Source organism: Antrostomus carolinensis, unplaced genomic scaffold (assembly GCF_000700745.2).
Source record: "Antrostomus carolinensis isolate BGI_N321 unplaced genomic scaffold, ASM70074v2 scaffold9379, whole genome shotgun sequence".
Lineage (NCBI taxonomy): Eukaryota > Metazoa > Chordata > Aves > Caprimulgiformes > Caprimulgidae > Antrostomus > Antrostomus carolinensis.
The window spans coordinates 44,334-61,997 of NW_010339203.1; the positions used below are offsets into that span (position 1 = coordinate 44,334).

The 17,664-nt window shown below is 40.2% G+C and overlaps 1 protein-coding gene across 14 annotated transcripts in view; it reads right to left on the reverse strand.

The window, feature by feature from the left end:
- The window catches only part of LOC104530989 (DNA-binding protein Ikaros), a 54,796-nt gene that overhangs the window by 36,806 nt on the left and 326 nt on the right, over positions 1-17,664 (reverse strand). For all 14 annotated transcript variants that reach the window (XM_010175755.2, XM_010175754.2, XM_010175753.2 and 11 more), the window contains exon 2: positions 10,766-10,885. In XM_010175755.2, coding sequence (XP_010174057.1) covers positions 10,766-10,885 — 120 coding nt within the window. The remainder of the gene's footprint in view (positions 1-10,765; positions 10,886-17,664) is intronic.

The following is a 17,664-nucleotide window of genomic DNA, read 5'->3' on the forward strand; positions in this document are numbered from 1 at the left end:
CTAGGGCATCACCAGATGGGAAGGATTGAGAGGGGGTGCGTGTCTCTCTCTCCTTTCCTCAGCTCCCTCTTTCTTCATTAACTGCTTGCTGGTCCTTCTAGTACTGTGGCTCTGCCTGCCTTCACAGCCTCCTCAGCCTGGCAGCTCTACAGAGACTGCAAAAGCCACAACGGGTACAAACAGGTCTTCCTCAGATGCTGCCCACTTCCCAAATGGAATTTACACTTAGGTTTCTTATAGGGATACAGACAAATTAGCAGGAACTAACCTTTTCCTCTTTTAGGTTTGGAAAAAAAATATATTTTATCACGTGTTTATTTTGCAGAGTGTATGTTTGATGGGTCTTTCCCTCTTGAAAAGAATGAAAAGCTCAGCTTTCAAGATAGATGCTCTTTTGCATACGTGTGCTGTTTTTCAGTTCTTCTACACAGACATTCACAGAGTTTGACTTTGCAGGCATGTAATTTTATGTGTGCTGACAGACATATCTTTCTATGTACACGTTTATATGCATGTGCATTTACACATGGAAAAGAGAGAAAATGTAATAAATGGCTCCTGTTGGCTAGAAAATACATTACCATTCCAAACTTCAAGGAGAGTATTAAAGAGAAGAAATTAATTACAAAAAGTTTCAGAAATGAAAAATATTTTTGCATTGTCTCCTTAACACCAAGGGCTAAATAGTGCATTGTATAAATCAGTCTCTGTCATGGCACACAGGAAAGAGCTTATTAGCTATGGTTACACTGTATAGTGAACATCCAGACTCAATAATCTGTAATTACAGAATAAACTATATCAGACTTCTCTAGTCTGTTTTGAAAGGACAAAAAAAATTCCACTTAACACCACAAGACGCCCATGATAGGATAACTATTTTACCAGAATCTACTAGCAATGTGATGGTAAGATTAAACAAATGTATTGCTACACCAGAGGTAATGCCTCATAACCATTATTCCTTCCTTGTCTTGGGCTCAAAAGCCACTGAAGTCTTTTGCTAGCACCATTAGAATTTCTCATTTTCATTTCTACTTGCCATTATGCAGACAAACTGGCAGGAAACTCAACCTCTTCCCAGAAAAGCCTAGTTCCCATTTGACTTCTAGATAAATTGTTGTAGGTCCACACCTGCAGCAGATGAAGTCTCAGCGACTAAACTGGCCATCAGGGCTTCCCCACTTCCCCTCCAATGTCCAGTGATGGGAGGTGCCAGTTACAAAATGATTTGGATTCCGAGAGGAACCCTGACTCAGAAAGGAAGGCGCCATGCCAGTGCAGAAGGGATGTTCTCACCTCTTAGCTGGTGGCTTCAGCCTGGGGAAACCAGGAGAGACAGAGGTATTCACAGCCTGAATTGTGAATACAGCCAGCTGGAGGTCGGGGTAGGGATGGATCATGGACAACTTGACACTTCCCTCGGCCATATCAGTGTTTCTTTCCCTTTGCAAATCTGGGCACAAAAACTGAGCAACAATAAGGCGAATAAATTTTTCACGGTAAATTCTACATGTGCATGTGTTATTTTTTCCTGAAAATAAATTTTCATATGGGAAGACCCAGAAAGATATCTCCAAAACCCAGATGCAGTGCAAGGGGTGCAGAAATGGCAGTGTTCCCTAGCTGGCAGTCGCCTTTTTGATGCTAATGAAACCATCCCACTTCAACACCAACCACTGCCACCACTTCCGAGCATTGCAACACATACTCACAGCAGGAAAAAACAGGCTCAATAACTCAGTCCATATATTGCTGAGGTGCACAGTACTATGAATGAGAAGGGACTCATCTCCCTTCAAAAAAACCCTAAGCCGTTATTAAAAATCAGAATGAAAAGCTCTTAGCTTAGACAAAAACCAAAACACAAAACCACCAAATATTTGGGAAGTTCAAATCCATAGTGGGGATGGTGGCTGATCACAGCTTCTTACAAATACAGGATGCTTTTAAATGATGAAATATGGAGAATGAATATTTCCTCTTCTATTAATTGCAACACAAGCTGAAAGTGTCACCAACTTTAGTTAAAACCCATCTTTCCATTGCATTAAACATTTCTGTTACATTACTTAATCAGCAGGGAGGGCAAAATCATGTGCAGATACTCTCTGCTATATGAAGGAATTAGCAATTCCTTTTAAAGCTCTTAATCTTTTTTTAAAAAGGAGGGGGGTCAGGGAGCAGGAGAGTTCTTACATTGTTCCATAAAATAATCTATAAGTTACTGAAAACTCTGGTAAGAGCCACTTCCTCAGAAGTAACATTTCCAGGGGAAAAAAAAATGGCTTATGTGAAAGTTCTCCTACTTTTCACTCTCTTCTCTCTCCCCCCGCCCCCCCCCCTTTTTTTTCCCTATTTAAACTCTGATATGTGGCTCAGAAGAGTGGGAGTAAATTCATTCTATCACGTTCCTCCAGTTTTGCTACATTTATTACACTTCTCAAATGAGATAATTTTGGTCTATCTTTGGGGGAGGAGAAACAGGGGAAATGGAAGGTGAAAACCAAAGAACAAAACATGGACCTTAACTGTTTTGGTTGGAAATTGAGAATACTTCTGTGCTTGCTCTGAGTTTAGTAATTCTCTGCAAACCTTCAATTGGGTTCTTAATCTCATTTTTAGGTATGGATTTTGGCATGTTAAGGTTGAAGTCTTATTTACATCAGAGGAGTAGGAGTTACTTCCAAAAATCCCATTTGGTACTATGGTTGATGGTGTAACAATAGATTAGTTACCTTCTGGGAATCTCTCCTTATGCCTATAACTTAGACACCTAAACGCTTCTGGGAAGCATGTCCCTAAACTGCAATGGATACAAGAACTAGGCACTATTCCTAACTTAAATATGTGTAAAAACACACAAAAAAAGAAAGAGAAGCACACACCAAATTGGTTACTTTGCTAGGGATTACACTCCGTGCACGTGCACTTTTACAACACAGAATTCACTTACTGGGGAGAGAGGGAACAGCAGAAAGTCTCACATTGGAGGCTGCAGGTCTAACCTGCTTTTGGGCTGCTGCTCTGATAGCTCATTTGTTCAGGTAGACAGCTAGATGAGGTAGGACAGAGTGTCCATCAAGCTGTCTCTGGAGGCCAAAATTCTGGGGTGCTGGCTGCTCCACCATCGCAAGTTAACAGCTTGTTGTGGTCTCATTTCACCATAAATGACACGCTGAGGGTGAGCCTGCACTGGCTGCTGTGGCGTACCTATCTACTGCACATGGGGCAAAATTTTTTCCAGGGAGACCATCTTTTGAAGCTTCAAGAAACCTCACATAGTGAGCTCTGTGAGAAAGGTTCAGGGACAAATCTCTGTCCTGTTGCAATGAATGGTGTCTGCTCCTGGTTTTAGGACTACAGCTTCAAATAGGAGTTCCCTCCATCCATTTCTCTTTACCATAAAGGGCTTGTTCTACACTGGAGAAACCTGTGGTGGCATGGCCACGCTGTAAATCCTTCCTTACAAATCTCTAATGTGGGAATGCAGCCACAGTGACACTGTGTCAGTACATTTTGCTGTTGGACAGAGCCTGGGGAGCTTGCACCTGAGGGGAGACCTGCATCACTGCAGGTCCTCTGCAGACAGAAACCATCTCCTCCCAGGGAGCACCATAGCAGGAGTTGAAATTACAGAAATGTAATCAGAGGCTGAACAAAATCAAACCAGCAGCTTGTTCCAAAACGGCACCTCTGTAGAAACAAGTGGTCTCTATAATCTGCCTCAGTCCAGTGGTAAAGCTTTTCACTCAGAGTGCACTTCTGAAGAGCACTCAGGTTGAACGAGAACTTGCTCAAGGGAAAAAGCAAGCCTACAACAAAGCACAAGCAAGAAATAATACAGAATAGAGGGATGGCTGGTGTTGGGAGGTCCATCCAACCTTTTGATGCAGAGTCATTCCCTAAAAATAACCTGAGGTTTAGCAAGCTGCAGTTACAGAGGTTCTCTCCAGCTTAAAATATGCCCCCCTTCCAGCCAGAGCCCTGTCTTTCTGAGTCGTGCTGCAGCCACGGCTGAGATCCTGCTAGATAATTTTAACTCCCGAGCTAGAATGGGGCTTATCTCTGAGGCACATCTCTTCTGCTCAGATAAAGACAACTTCCTCTAACTGCAGATTAGATCAGCAGGCTCAGTATCCGTACCTAAAAGCCACACAGCTAAACACACTGCATCTCTCCAGTTCAAACAACGCTCGCTGCTTTTTCATCGCTGAAGAAACAAAACGTGCACAGCTCCCAGGCTTTTCCTGGCTTTTGCACTGATGTTCCCCTCTGAAAACATAGCAGTACCCAGCAGGTACTCTTGAAATTGGCCACAGCTCCACAAGGTACACAGTTCTGGAGAAATATAGGAAAAAAACCCACAGCTTCACCACCCACTGCAATGTCATGTTGCCACACAGCGGCAACAGAAACCGTACTTGTACCAACCGGGCCAGGAGTGGAAAAATCTCCTCACTAAACTAAATAGAAATCACTGGAAAATTACAACTCTCTTTTAGGATCAATTATTTTCTCAAGGATTTGACTTTTATCACGTGCTCTGGTAGCATCAGTAGACAAATTTTTATGTGCCTGCTTACACAGTAGGTCTGCCCCAGCTTTGCACGGGCTGAGTTAACTCTGCTACTGCAGTGCAGCCTATGCTGGGACTGTGGCAGCTCTCCTTTTCAGACTGGCTCACCCTCCCTTCAAGAAGCTACTTACAAGTTTGTTTTGAAAATGTTCACCCTCCATTACTTGCAGCAAGCATTTTTAAATTTGATAAGGAATTTACCTTCAGTAAGAAGGCTGTTTTCCACTGGCCTTGTGGAAATTTGTCTACATTTTGCTAAGTCCTAAGTCATTACATGGAGCATAACTTGTATCTGGCAGTGGCTAATTCCTCAGTTTCCCAGTGGCCCCGTATACCTGGGCCTTCTGCACCTCACTCTAGCACACTGCTTCACACTATGCACATGCAAAACATACTTTTGAAGGCTAGTATAAACCATATATCCTATATAGCATATATAAGGTAATTCATGAAATCTGTCACATGCCTTCTCCCACTAAGCCACCCCTATCCTCTATCCAAATTCCTTTAAGAGTTTTGCATACAAAATTAAAATAATCCTGACAAAAAGATCTCATGTGTTCCCCTTAAAAACAGTTAAGTCAGAGCATGCAACACCAGTTCATACTGGTACATTGGGACTCGAAATAGGGGCTTTGAACCAAACAAGAGGGGAGATTCCCAACTTCCCTATTTTCAGAAGTTCCTAAAATATTTTAGTTACAAGTTTTTCAATTCCTTTAGAAGCCTCCTTTGTTGGACTTTCAAGCCCTGTTTCATTGTGGAAGGTTAAAGACAATTCTTTAAAGCTCCCCAAACCATCCTGAAACAGATTTTCTCTCTGCTCTCAGAGCTACTAGAGCTACATCAGGTGAGACAGCAATTATCACCAATTATTTACAGAGGCTCATCAGCTCCTACACACTTTCATACCTCTGAGCAAGAGATGTCCATCTGAAACCTGAGCAAGTAAACCACAATACACAGCCCTCCAGGTTATTTTAGTTCTCTGCATGATTACGTGTCCATGTGCACACATGCCACACGTGCATTTTATTACCCATAACACAACACACTGCCTGCCTTCACAGCCACTGAACTCCTATGGGAGGAGCACACAAAAATGTTTAGCTCTGGCAGTCTTTTTCCTCAGCTCCTTTCCGTGCCCTACAGAAGTGCCAGGGCAGCAGTGAGCTGGACCTGTCTTCTCAAGCAACATGACTGATTTTGCAAGCTGGGGTGGGGCACTTCCCCTTTCAGCTTTTCTCCCTTCTCCTCTCTGCCTGCAGCCTCTCCACACTTCTACGCGGCCTCCACCCAGCTATATGTGAGTTGCAGCAGATTGATGTAATGGCAAGCTGTTGTGGTTGGTCTGGTGGCCCCTCAGCAATGCTTGTGTCCATGCTCTCAAATGGTTGAGCTCCTTTTAAGGAAATAAAGCATTGAAACAGCTCAGAGCCAGGCCACGTGTCTACACCAGTAACTAGCTCCTTGTGCAGGTTACCACCTCTGAATGCCCATGGCTGGGAGGGAAGACCCCAGGATGTGAAGGCAATGCCAGGTTCCCAGCGATGCCAGGCATGAAGGCTCTGAAGCTACACAGGCTTCTGCTTCAATAACTGGGTTGTGAGAAGGACATTTCCCCCAGGAGGAGAAAAATGTCAAAAAGTTCTTTCCTTTTATCGTCTCTTCCCATACTAGTATTCTTTATTTTAAACAAATAGAGACTTTCTAACTTCATAAAAAGCTCACCTATCTTCAATTGATGTCTAGGATCACCTTGACTTGTTACTTTGGGCATCTTTTGTCAGTTGCCCAACAGTTTCAACCCAGTTTTGTGACATAAGTTCTCCCCATCTGTTCCTCTCAGAAAAAAGAATATCTGTATACATTGTATATTCCAGGTCCAGACTGTAATCTGTGACTAAGGTGGTGACCACCTTTTTCAGTGAGAAACACTTGACTTCTGTGTTGGAAGTCTAAATGGTCATCATCAGACAGCTGCCTGTGCAGAAATGGTGAGCCCATGAACTCTGAGGTCAGTAGCACTGTGAGATGGCTTTTTGTTTCTGACCCATCGATGGCCAGCTACGGTATGTGCAGTTGTGGATAAGGGAGGTACCGCTTGTCTTTCTAGGCAAACGCTACCACTGCAGCAAATGGCTTTTTCTGCATGAAGTAGGATCTGACTTACAGCTCACTGAACCATTAGCTTCCCACATATGGCTCAAGCTAGGATACAGTCCTAGGGCAGAAACGGCCCTAAATTGCAACTGTCTACCACATACAGGATGCTTAGTACTGATTTTCCACAAAAGGTGCACGCAACATTTAACCTGAAACTTGAATGGAGACAGTAAGAGTCGGCACAAGATATTTCAAATCAGTTCCTATGTTGTAGCTTAGCCCAGGAAATAGGGCTACCCATCCAAAATAGGCTGCAAAGCACTAATTCTTAATGGGATGGCATTTCAGTGGGATGTGTATTTCTAAATAACTTAGATCAAAATTTCAAAGGTATATTTAGGAGAGATGGTAAAACAGCGTCTCTGGTGCCCTAAAAAAAAAAAAAAAAAAAAAAAAGTTATAGGTGCCAGATCAGCCTGAGAAGAAAATTTGGGGTGGAGAAGACGACAAGGAAGGAAGAAGATCTAGTGGACAGAGCAGCAGAAATTAAGTTTGCAGGACTTCATGTAGAAGTGAGTGAGAAACAAATCTTAAGACTTAAGAGATGACGGCACTGCTCCGGAGCTGACACCTACAGTCAAGATCATCCATAAAACAGAGTACTGCAAATTGCTTTTGTTTCTGTTGGCTGTGGTAAATGTCTTACTATGAGATATGACCCTTCAAAACCAAAGAGCTATGGGTAGAGAAAGTGGCCATAGAAAAAATGTTTTAAGTCAGCTGCTGAATGCATAGTGGCATTCTGGGAGTTACAACATTAAAAACATAGCAAGCTCATCAAGGAAATGAATAGATGTAACAGTGACCAGAACACGTCTTTTAATATGTTTCTGCTTTGCTGTGCTGCGCTGCTTGGGGATATTACCAGAAACTGTTGATAACTTTACTTCCATAAATGACCTTTTCACACCTGCTTATCATTTTTGCATTGGTCAGAAGCAACTCATGTCTTGGGTGCCCCTCTCTGGGGATACAAGTCAAAGTATACATTTCATGAACCACTGGACACCTCCTTTATGAAATTTACACCCTCTCTAGTAATTTCAAGTAAGACATTCAAAATCTGAAGGCAGCCAATAAAATCTGGCACGTGAACTGAGTACTTGAACTTTTGAAGCCTACTACACCTTCATTCTCAGAGCAGGAGAGATGTTTTGAATGGTTGTCTCTATCAAGTCTATAGCACCACATTCAAGTCTCAGTTTAGGGTTTGAAGAAGCAAGAAAAGAGATTTTTGAAAACACAGAGGAGCTAGAGACTATCTGTCTGTTCTAAAAATAGCTTATTTCCCCTAATCTTTGACCTTTACATTGCTAAATTGATGAAGAAGGTAATTAAACTTTTGACTCCAGGGTTAAAAGTTTCATGAAATGTTACTACAAATCTGAGTAAGCAAACGGTCATTTGAACATTCTGTCTCACAGGCTGATTAAAAGTAACAACAGATTTCTCACCTAATTTTAGTAAGATGAAGTAAATACTCACTCTTTTCATTTAACAAACCTGCAATTTCCATTGTCACCTCTATAGTACTGCATGTACAAAAAAGCCCACCAGCGCCTAGTGATGAGAATGCATAGAGAATTCCCTTTTGACGAAGCAAGCAGATGGGACATTAGGAAAGTCACAGAGAGAAAAATTGTTGCCTGGTCGTATCTCCCAGCTACAAGATATATACAGTATCAGTGGGTCTTTACAATACTGTCCTGCCTATCTATCGTTCTTCAAGCTACTTTTTCAGATCATCCTTTTCTACCTAAGTTTGGTGATAAATAGAGGTGAGAAACAGATCTTAGAAATAACAGAGTTGCACTGAAGACCACACCTGTCTACACTGTCATGCCACTGCCTACACAGAAAGACAGTCCCCTTCATCTCTAATACATCTATGGGATCATATAGGCCAAACACCACTCCTAAGGCATTGGTTTATCCCTAAAAAAATTTCTTTTGACTATGATCCAAAGTGTGCGTAGCGATCATATGGCTCCGTATATGTTTGGGGAATGTGTTCAGACCCTTTTTGTAAAAAAGGAGAATTATTTTTTTCAGTATACTGTTTTGAAAAAGTTAGTTTAGTGTTAGAAAAAGAAGCATCAGAAGAAGTAGAAGTGCATGCAGCTTCACAGAAAAGACAAACATTGCAAGAGCTGGAGTAGATACCTACAGTCAAGTTCATCCATAAAACAGAGTACTGTGAACTGCCTTTGTTTCTATTGACTATGGTAAATGTCTTACTACAAGATGTGACCCTTCAAAACCAAAGAGCTATGGGTAGAGAAAGTGGCTGTAGAAAAAAATTTTGAAGTCAGGACATGGAAAATCTAATTTATTGCTGAGCGCAAAAAGTAAAACTAATGAAAAAAAAACCAGATTGAATTTATCATGTTTAGGACACCAAAGATAACATTTTCACCTTCTTTTATTAGAGCAACTTCTAATTTGTCTTTATATTGATCTATAATTGAACTGTTGGGAGAATTGTTACATTATCAGCAAGTATAAATTTCATCTGCTGGTTCTCTATGATATTTGTGAGGTGAAGTAAATTCAATGCAAGTAAAAATCCTGTTTTTTGGGGCTTGAGCAAGGGAATTTTTTTTTTTTTTAAATCTTTTTTAAAATCGAGGCTTAAATATTTTGTGGGGTTTAATTATCGTGAGAGAAAGGAGGCTTAACTCATTTTACTGAGTTGATACACAAGCAGTAAAGGTAAGATTTTTTCCAGAGAGCATTGTACTGAGAAAAAAAGCACTAGGTAAGTGATCAGATTATTAAAAAGCATTTTTAAAAATTAATTTGTTCATAAGATATGTCACTATTCACGTAGGAGCTGAATTTTACACTCACATTTTTGGTAAGAGGAGATCAAGTGGTAAATAAAGTGAAGATGCATAAGATGCTGCATTGTCTACTAGGTAGTGCTGGAGTTTGGGAGTAGGCGCTATTCCTAATGCTGACACCATCCTGCTGTATTACTTTAACTTGGTTACTTTGCCTTCTGTGCCTCCCTTTCCATCTACCTCCCTTTACTAGGTTTCTTTAGACAATAAGCATTTAAAGGCCCTTGCAATCATTCTATAAACAAGGCTTCCACCCTGATGCTCCTTCTTGCAATAGGAATGTAAAAATGATGAGCAACACTTTTATTTGTGGATAAACAAACATATTTTGATAGTCACTCCTCTCCTGAAATATTTTTATTATATACAGCATTGATCACAGTATTCTGGAAGTCATCATGCTTTTCTTTTTTGCCCTTTTTTTTTTTCCTACTAGTAAACAAACATTGTGTTTGAGTAATGTCATCTAGTCTCTACATGTGAGCTGATGCATGCGGTAATCAGCAGTAATACTAGATCTTGGTGTGGAGTCTGGGATCCCTAAGAAGAATCAATATTTTGCAAAATCAGCTCTGGACAATAATTTACTTTAATCCATCAGACTTAATCAATTGTTGACTTTTACCTAGAAGAACAAAATTCAAGTATTTGTGAAAGCTCTTCTACGTAAAAAAATCAAGGGTAAATTAAGAACAGATATTGGAATCTGAAACATATGAATACCGTGTGTGTTCTAATATGGCATTTCTGAAGAAATCCAAATAGCAGATAACATTCAAATGAATAAAAAAATAGTAATAAAAGTACCTGAGAGTATACAGATTTTTTTATCACATCTGATTTCAGATAATTTTGACCAGGAAACACATATTTAATTCCATTTCCTATGCAGAATGAAAACCATCTTTCCTGGGGAGAATTTAATGCTTTAGAAATAAGATAAATAGTAGAATCTTTATAACTTCTCTGTGGATGAAAAGGCTCGTTGTCCTTCAAAATGCCTTTCCCAAAGAGAAGGTTGCAGAAAAAACACTAAGCATCTGAGCAGTCCTGTGCTGAACACGAGGAAAAGGTACAGGACCTGCTTGTATACCAGTTTGCTATATAGTAATTTAACAATATTGGCATATTATGTTAGGTACTAATATTTCTTATCAGAGTGAACTAGTCATCTTACCCAAGACTCTCTCATTCTTAGCACTCTGTTGTCCTCCAGTACTAGTTGAAAGATCCTCTGGTACAGGCATAGGTTCATCTGCATCATCTGGGACATCACTAATTGGAGGACTTTCCTTTCCTAGTAGTGAAGAAAGTAGCATCAGTGAGTCATCAGAGTAGCCTCATTTTCAAATAATACCGTAAGAGGAACCACATACCAAATAAAACTTAACAAAACCCCTGAACACTACTAAAACCATGACATTCTGAGGACCAAAACCTGTGTCCTGCAGAGAAAGCTTCTTTCGAATACAGAGAAATTATATTTGTGAAAAGAATGCATGGCCAATGTCTCTTCCAAATTTACTGAACTCTGGATACACAGTTATCTGTGTCTTAGAAAAACAGTCTTAATATTTTGGATATTTGTAATAAACACAGACATTTTTCAGCTGCTATGCTCAGAAGATCCAGTTTAGCTAACATAGACCAGACAGATTACAAAAGTTATTAAATGGTCATCTTTTTTAGAAACTCTTCTTTCTTCCACAAATGCTCTCTAGCAAAAAATTCAACTACATCTTCTGCACGCTTTATGAATACCCACAGATCAAGCTTTGGTTGGTCCATGTGCCTACAAATAATTAAATGCCTGTAGCTCCTGGGACTTCCCAAAATATGTAAAATTAGCAGAGGTCAGTCAAGAAATGACTTCAAGAGTTTTATGAGCTCTTATTTGTAAAATGGAAACAAACCCCTGTATCTTGTGTACACAAGGTTTTGCAGAAGAAAACAGTCCGGTGCTTTAGCATGTTATTATGGCACTGGTTTAGTGCCAAATGCAATACAATAAGGAAAATAACTCTCTTGCTAAGTATTGCATTTCCAGAAATGGTGAAGTTTCTTGGTTCAGCTCTCAGTCACAGCATATATGTCCTGCCCAGAGGACGATCCCTGTCTTGCAAAGCTTCTTTTAAAATGACTTCACACAGCTGTAACAAAAGCATGCCTTGAAAAGAACCACCAAAAGAATTATCTAAGTGATTAGTTCCACCAACTATTCCTAAAAGGCTGGTCTTTGCATTAATAGCAAAGAATGGAATAGGCCCAGAGCGGGATTTGCACCCAGTAATTTTCATGTAAGATGTAAGACCTTTGTCTCCAAAAGGGAGATGTTACCAGTTTACACTGATGCAATCTAGCAGACATCCCATGGCAATCAGCACACCAGTAAGGGCAGTAATTTCATGGCACAAAGGCCTAGCAAATTAGTGGGGTTTTTTTCTAATGATAATTTCCTCATTAACACACAAACATTAATTAATTCTGAAATCATTTTTCAGAAAAGGAAATATTAAAACACATATAGCTTACTTAAGTGACAAGTATGGTGATGCCAGTTATGGATTTGACCTGAAAGAAGAAAACGGTTTCCTCACAGCCTCCTAGATGGAGCAAAGCATTGTGCTTTCCGATCTCTACTGATCATGATGGGGGAGAAATGACAGGTATGTTCAAGTGATCTTCCAAATTAGCTGTTTTGTGTTGTTTGCACAGATCTAGGTTTAAATTAATGAAATGAGTGGATGACTACATTTCTTAATGATCCGTCCATCAGACTGTGGAATAATCTCTGAGCAGAAGTGGTAGGAGCGGCATCAGGTGAACCATCTAAAACTCCAGCCAGAGGACTGGAAGGTAATGAAGGAACAGTCCTGCACTGGCAGAGGGACCGACTAGATGACTTCATACGGGCCCCTCCGTCTCCACCTTCTGCGGGATATTCTTAAATGGGCAAAATCACACCCACTGGATGCAAGTGCAAGAGCAAAGGTAGATTGCGTAAATGGGAAAGAAGGTCTATAAATTTTACAGCAGAGGAAAGGAAAAGCAGGAAGTAAGCTCATTAAAACAGTGTTTTAATGTTTTCATTCACTGTTTAGATCCTTATTTAGTTATTCCTGTAGTTTTCTGCACTATTTTTATGGGATGTAAAGAACTTAAAGAACTGCCAGCAACTTTCCAATGCAAGTCCCATCCTGCCAAGCTGAGGTATCTCTTACAGATAGGATGCATGTGTGGGGATAGACAGCTGAAATATTTCAGCTTTTTCAACACTTCCTCCCCCAAGAAAACAAAAACAAAAAACCAGAAGTTTACTTGGAGGGCAAGAGGCAGTCTGGTCAGAATCAGCTCTCTTGGCATTACATGTAGGTTAAAGAAATTTGTTAAAAAGTAAAGAGTAATCAAAAAACACCTGCATCTTCCAAGGTTCAAATTGTGCTCCCAGTTATGATGGAAATTGATGCTTTGACTTAGTCTAGATTCAGAAGAACACTTACCCTAAAATGTTGAAGGCTTTTTTTACTACAAACCAGTATAAACACATACTATCAGACTTAGGAAATAACAGATTGCAAACAAAATCAAAACTTTCTTAGTGTGTAATTAGGCATCCTACAATAAGCAGGCTAAGTAGGATGCCTTGAAGATAAGCAGTCTTTTGGAATAGAAACCTGTTAGTAGATCAGTACTAACACAGTTTATGGTGAACTGTTCAGTTCACTAAACAGCTATCAATCTTCCACTTGTTAAATTAATAGCCATTTGCCCAGGAGGCATGAATCAGACTAGCCTCGCAGACTCGGTGGGGCAGAAGCCAGAGATATGGTATGCTTTCCTCTTTGCAGAAGACTACAGTTAAGAAAACTTAGCAAATTTGGCTTTAGTGACTCACTTCATATCATTTGATTTCTTCCTGTTCCACATGATCAAGAAATCCATGCATGCAAAAAGGCAGGGTAAAAATAGTGAATTTAAAATAGATATATTTGTTGAGCTCTGTGTCTTCGATTCTAGAGCATGATATTTGTATTTTATGCCTTAACTACATCTAAATCATTACACCATAATAAGTTCACCACTGCATGGCAATCTTACAGATATGCAATCTCACTAACATCCTTCTGACAATGAATTTGGGAATGCAAAGGGGGTGGGGGAAAGGAGGGAACAGTTTCCCATTTAATTTCTAACAAGTATGTCCAGAACAATAACTGGTTGAAGGGATGGAGCTAAAAAAAAATCCACCTAGTGGCAAGCACTGAGGTAAATTATTAAAATGTCACATAAAAGAGGAAAGTACCATAGATTTATTCCATTCCCATTTAATATTTTGCTCAAAAATAAGAACTGAGGCATAAACAAAGCAATCTTGGGGTGGGAGGGTGTCTTTTTTTTTTTTTTTTTTTTTTTAAAAAAAAAAGCTCTGTTTCTGCCACTGCCATTTATTCCTGGTGCCGTTGGTTAAGTCATAAATGGAGATAACTTCAACTGCAGGCTATATCATAGATTCCCCCAATTCATCCTGAAGCTCTGAAAGATGGTCTCAGATTTCCAAATACTGTCATTTCTGTAAGAAAATTGTTCAAGAAATGCTTAACCAATCAACAGTGCCTGGTAAGATCCTCAACTTCACTCTGCTTGAGTTTCCTCATCTCTGCCCTAGCAATATAGTTAAGACATGAAGAGAGGAAGGGAACAAAGTGCCCAGCCCTGTAAGGTTGTATGCATCCTTTAATCCTACCAACATATGTAGCCGGGTGTTTTTTTTAACATCTCCATTCAGTTCTGAGAGCAATTCAGTTCATGCCAGGATGGTGCTGCTGGAGCTAATGAATTTTAAAAAGAAACCCAGAGCAGGATTTCTTACAGAAATCTCATTCTCTCCCCTTTCACAAACTAATGTTGGGTTGCTTCCTATGGAAACACTAGAATCACTGGACAAGTTATTGAAGAAAAGCAACATAGACATTGTTCTGGATGAGAGTCACAACCCAATTCACCCCGCCCTTTTCACTAGTAGGACCTCAAACCTTCAGTGGCGAGAAGAGAGTTGCTCTGGGACACGAGCCAGGCTCTCAGGTGGGAGATAGCAGCCCGAGATACACTCATTTCCACCTTCCCAGGATGTAGCAAGAACATCAAATGCAAAACTCTTCTTCCTGCTTTTGCAGAACGCAGCACAGCCTGGTTGGTGCTAGGGCATCTTTTTATGTTAGATGTGGAAACATTTATACTGTTTTTTCACCTTCCTTAACTGTTAGGCCCTAGAACTGACAAAAAAAAAAAAAAAAGAAAAAAAAGAAAAAAAAAAGCAGGAAAAATACTGTGTGTTAAGTGAGATATTATCTGTGTTTTCTGACTCTCTTGTTCGGGTGCCGGATACCGTTTGGTTAAATGTATGTCAGCTGTCTCCTCATTTCAGAACTGCAACTGCTTGCCTCATGAAATACCACTTTCAGGAGAAAAATAAAAAGTGTGAACTCTGTGCTGGTCACACAGTATTTCAGTTCCTCTAGGAGCCAGCCGTGCCTGGATTCCCAGAAGTGGGAATGCCTGTGCACACACAGGGTTTGGCTCGCTCACACTAGTGTTATACTTTCTTGGCCCGGTTCACCCCTGCCACACCTGAGTCAGCTACAGCTGCATAAGGCACATGGCTGCAAAACACTACTTTTTAGCTGAGAAGACTGTTTCTAGAGACCTTTTTTATTTCTGGGTTAAAAACCAAAAGAAACTAAAGAAACCCCCAAAACTAATTTTATTTTTAAATTTATTTATTTTTAAAACACAACCAAGTGTGCTAGTGAACCAAATCACCTAACTCCATAGGCACAGAGAGTAAGCTACACCCAACAAGCATTACTCCCAGAGGAGGAGAAATAAATAAAAATGTTTTTCAGCTGACAATCCCACACTCCTGAAACTGTGCAATTGTTTAACTGGTTCCCAATATATAGTAGAGCTCCCTCATCATGCAAGGAAACACCCTAGAAGTGTGGAAACCTGAGGAGGAGGAGAAGAGGAGAAAACTCCTTTCTGGATTTGCCAGCTTATGAGAAAGAAGTAGGTAACTTCCCTGTACCTTCAGATCCTCTACTTTTGAGGTCTAGTAAGAGTTTACAAAGAGACAGTATCAGTGGAACCTAATCTGACAAACTCCTCTTTTCAGAAGGCTGAGTTCACACACAACTCAGATCATAAATGAAAGTAAATTAGCATGTTGTTTGTCCAGTTGTTCACAAATCCAGGTAACCCAATACAATTCACAGCCTCTGCTCACAGAAAGTACGAGATGCTCAGTGACAGGAACAGCAGGAAGAGTTCAAAGCTTCAAAGCAGAATTTTTTTTTTTTTCTTTAATCTGTTTATGTAGGTCTACTTCTTGTCAGGGGTAAAATCCCTCTTACACTGATATATTTTTATTATTTTTTTTTTAAAGAGAACCTTCTTTCATTGCAGAAGAGTACTATTCTCATCAGATAAAGGGCACAAGAAAGTGCTTCAAATCCTGAAAAACTTTGAGCACTACAAATTATATACATATATTATGTATAAATTTATATATACATGAACATTCAAAATAGCAAAGTTTCTTGCAAATCTTCCCTCTCAAGGGGACAGGCAGCCCATAAGGAAGGCAAAGCCTGCGACCTAGTCCACTCCTTGACTCAAGGCAGCATCTCCCACACTGCTCCTCCTCATGTCAAAAGAAAAGAAGAGCGATGCTCTGGTAAGAGGTAGCAGGTGTGGAGCTCAGATTAATGCCATTGCAAAAAACACCACAAAGGCTGGGTGTGGGAGTCCAGGGGAGCCTGTGCTGCTGCAGAGGAAGAAGAGGTCAGTGCTTCTGCCCCCAGGAGCTCACGCAAGCAGGAAAAGGGTTTTCTGCAGCAGGCAGAGGAGCTGGGCTGGGATCACGGCACCTCTCACTGCTCTGAGCAGATTCAGTGTTTTGTCTGCACAAAAGAGTAAAACCTCACTGCTTTTTCTGCTGGGGCCACACATGCTTCACGCACAGTGTGTATAGAATGGGGTTTATTTCATTTACAAATTGTTTCAGCATCCAACAAAACACTGATGTGTAAGTATATCCAGTTACAATTTTGAAATTGTTACCTCAGGAGGGGAGTGCAACATGCCTCCACAGGACTGACTAGGAATAGCTTCCCTATACTAAATGTAACTGAAAATCTTCTGTTGGCACGAAGGATTACTATATTGTTGTTCTTTCAGATGGAAAATGTTCCAATTTTTGAAAAAACTCAACATTTATAAAAAAAGAGGGAGAAAAAAGAAGAGAAAGAAAATTGTGTTCATATATTTCAGGAAAATCCAGTGACCTAGCTTCCCACACTGTATTCAGACCTTCATGATCTCCTAAAGCTGGCCTCCAGGTCCTAAACTGGCAGTGCCAGAGAGCTGCCTGCCTTAAGAGAGAGCCACACGCCCAGGTATCTGCCTGGAGCGGCCTCAGTGATGGGGCTGTCCTGCTCCAGGCTGAACACTAAAAGTGAAAACCGAAAGCCATTAACCGTTGCAGCTGCCAACATATTAGGGAAACTAGGAAAGAGACTAACTGGTCCTTTTTCAACTGTGGGGGCACGGTGGTATGAATAGGTATTATCTCGCTAACCCAATTTTTTAAGGAACCAATTTCCAAGGAAGTTAAGAATAAAACCCTCCATAGGAATATCAATATGGGCTAAGACTGCAAAATCTTATTCCATGACACTACAGGGCAAATTTTAGAAATCTAACTTCTCTGCTGTTTAAAAATTTTTCAAAATATTATAATCTTGGACAAAACCAGTTACAAGCATAAAGCCTCATGTCAATTTATGTCATTTAAGGCTCAGTCCTTCCCCCCTGCCCCCCCTTTATTTTTTTTTTTTTTCTTTTTTTAAAAAAAATGCCTGTAAGTAAAATTGAATGCTCTGGGAAAAATCAAACAACCCTATGTGGTAAATACAGTTTGTTTGCTTTTAATTAGTATTTGTTCCCTCCCACGTGGTGAACATTGGTTTTTCTATATTTGTTTTGTAACAATCAGAATTTTGCTCCCAAAAGAAAGAG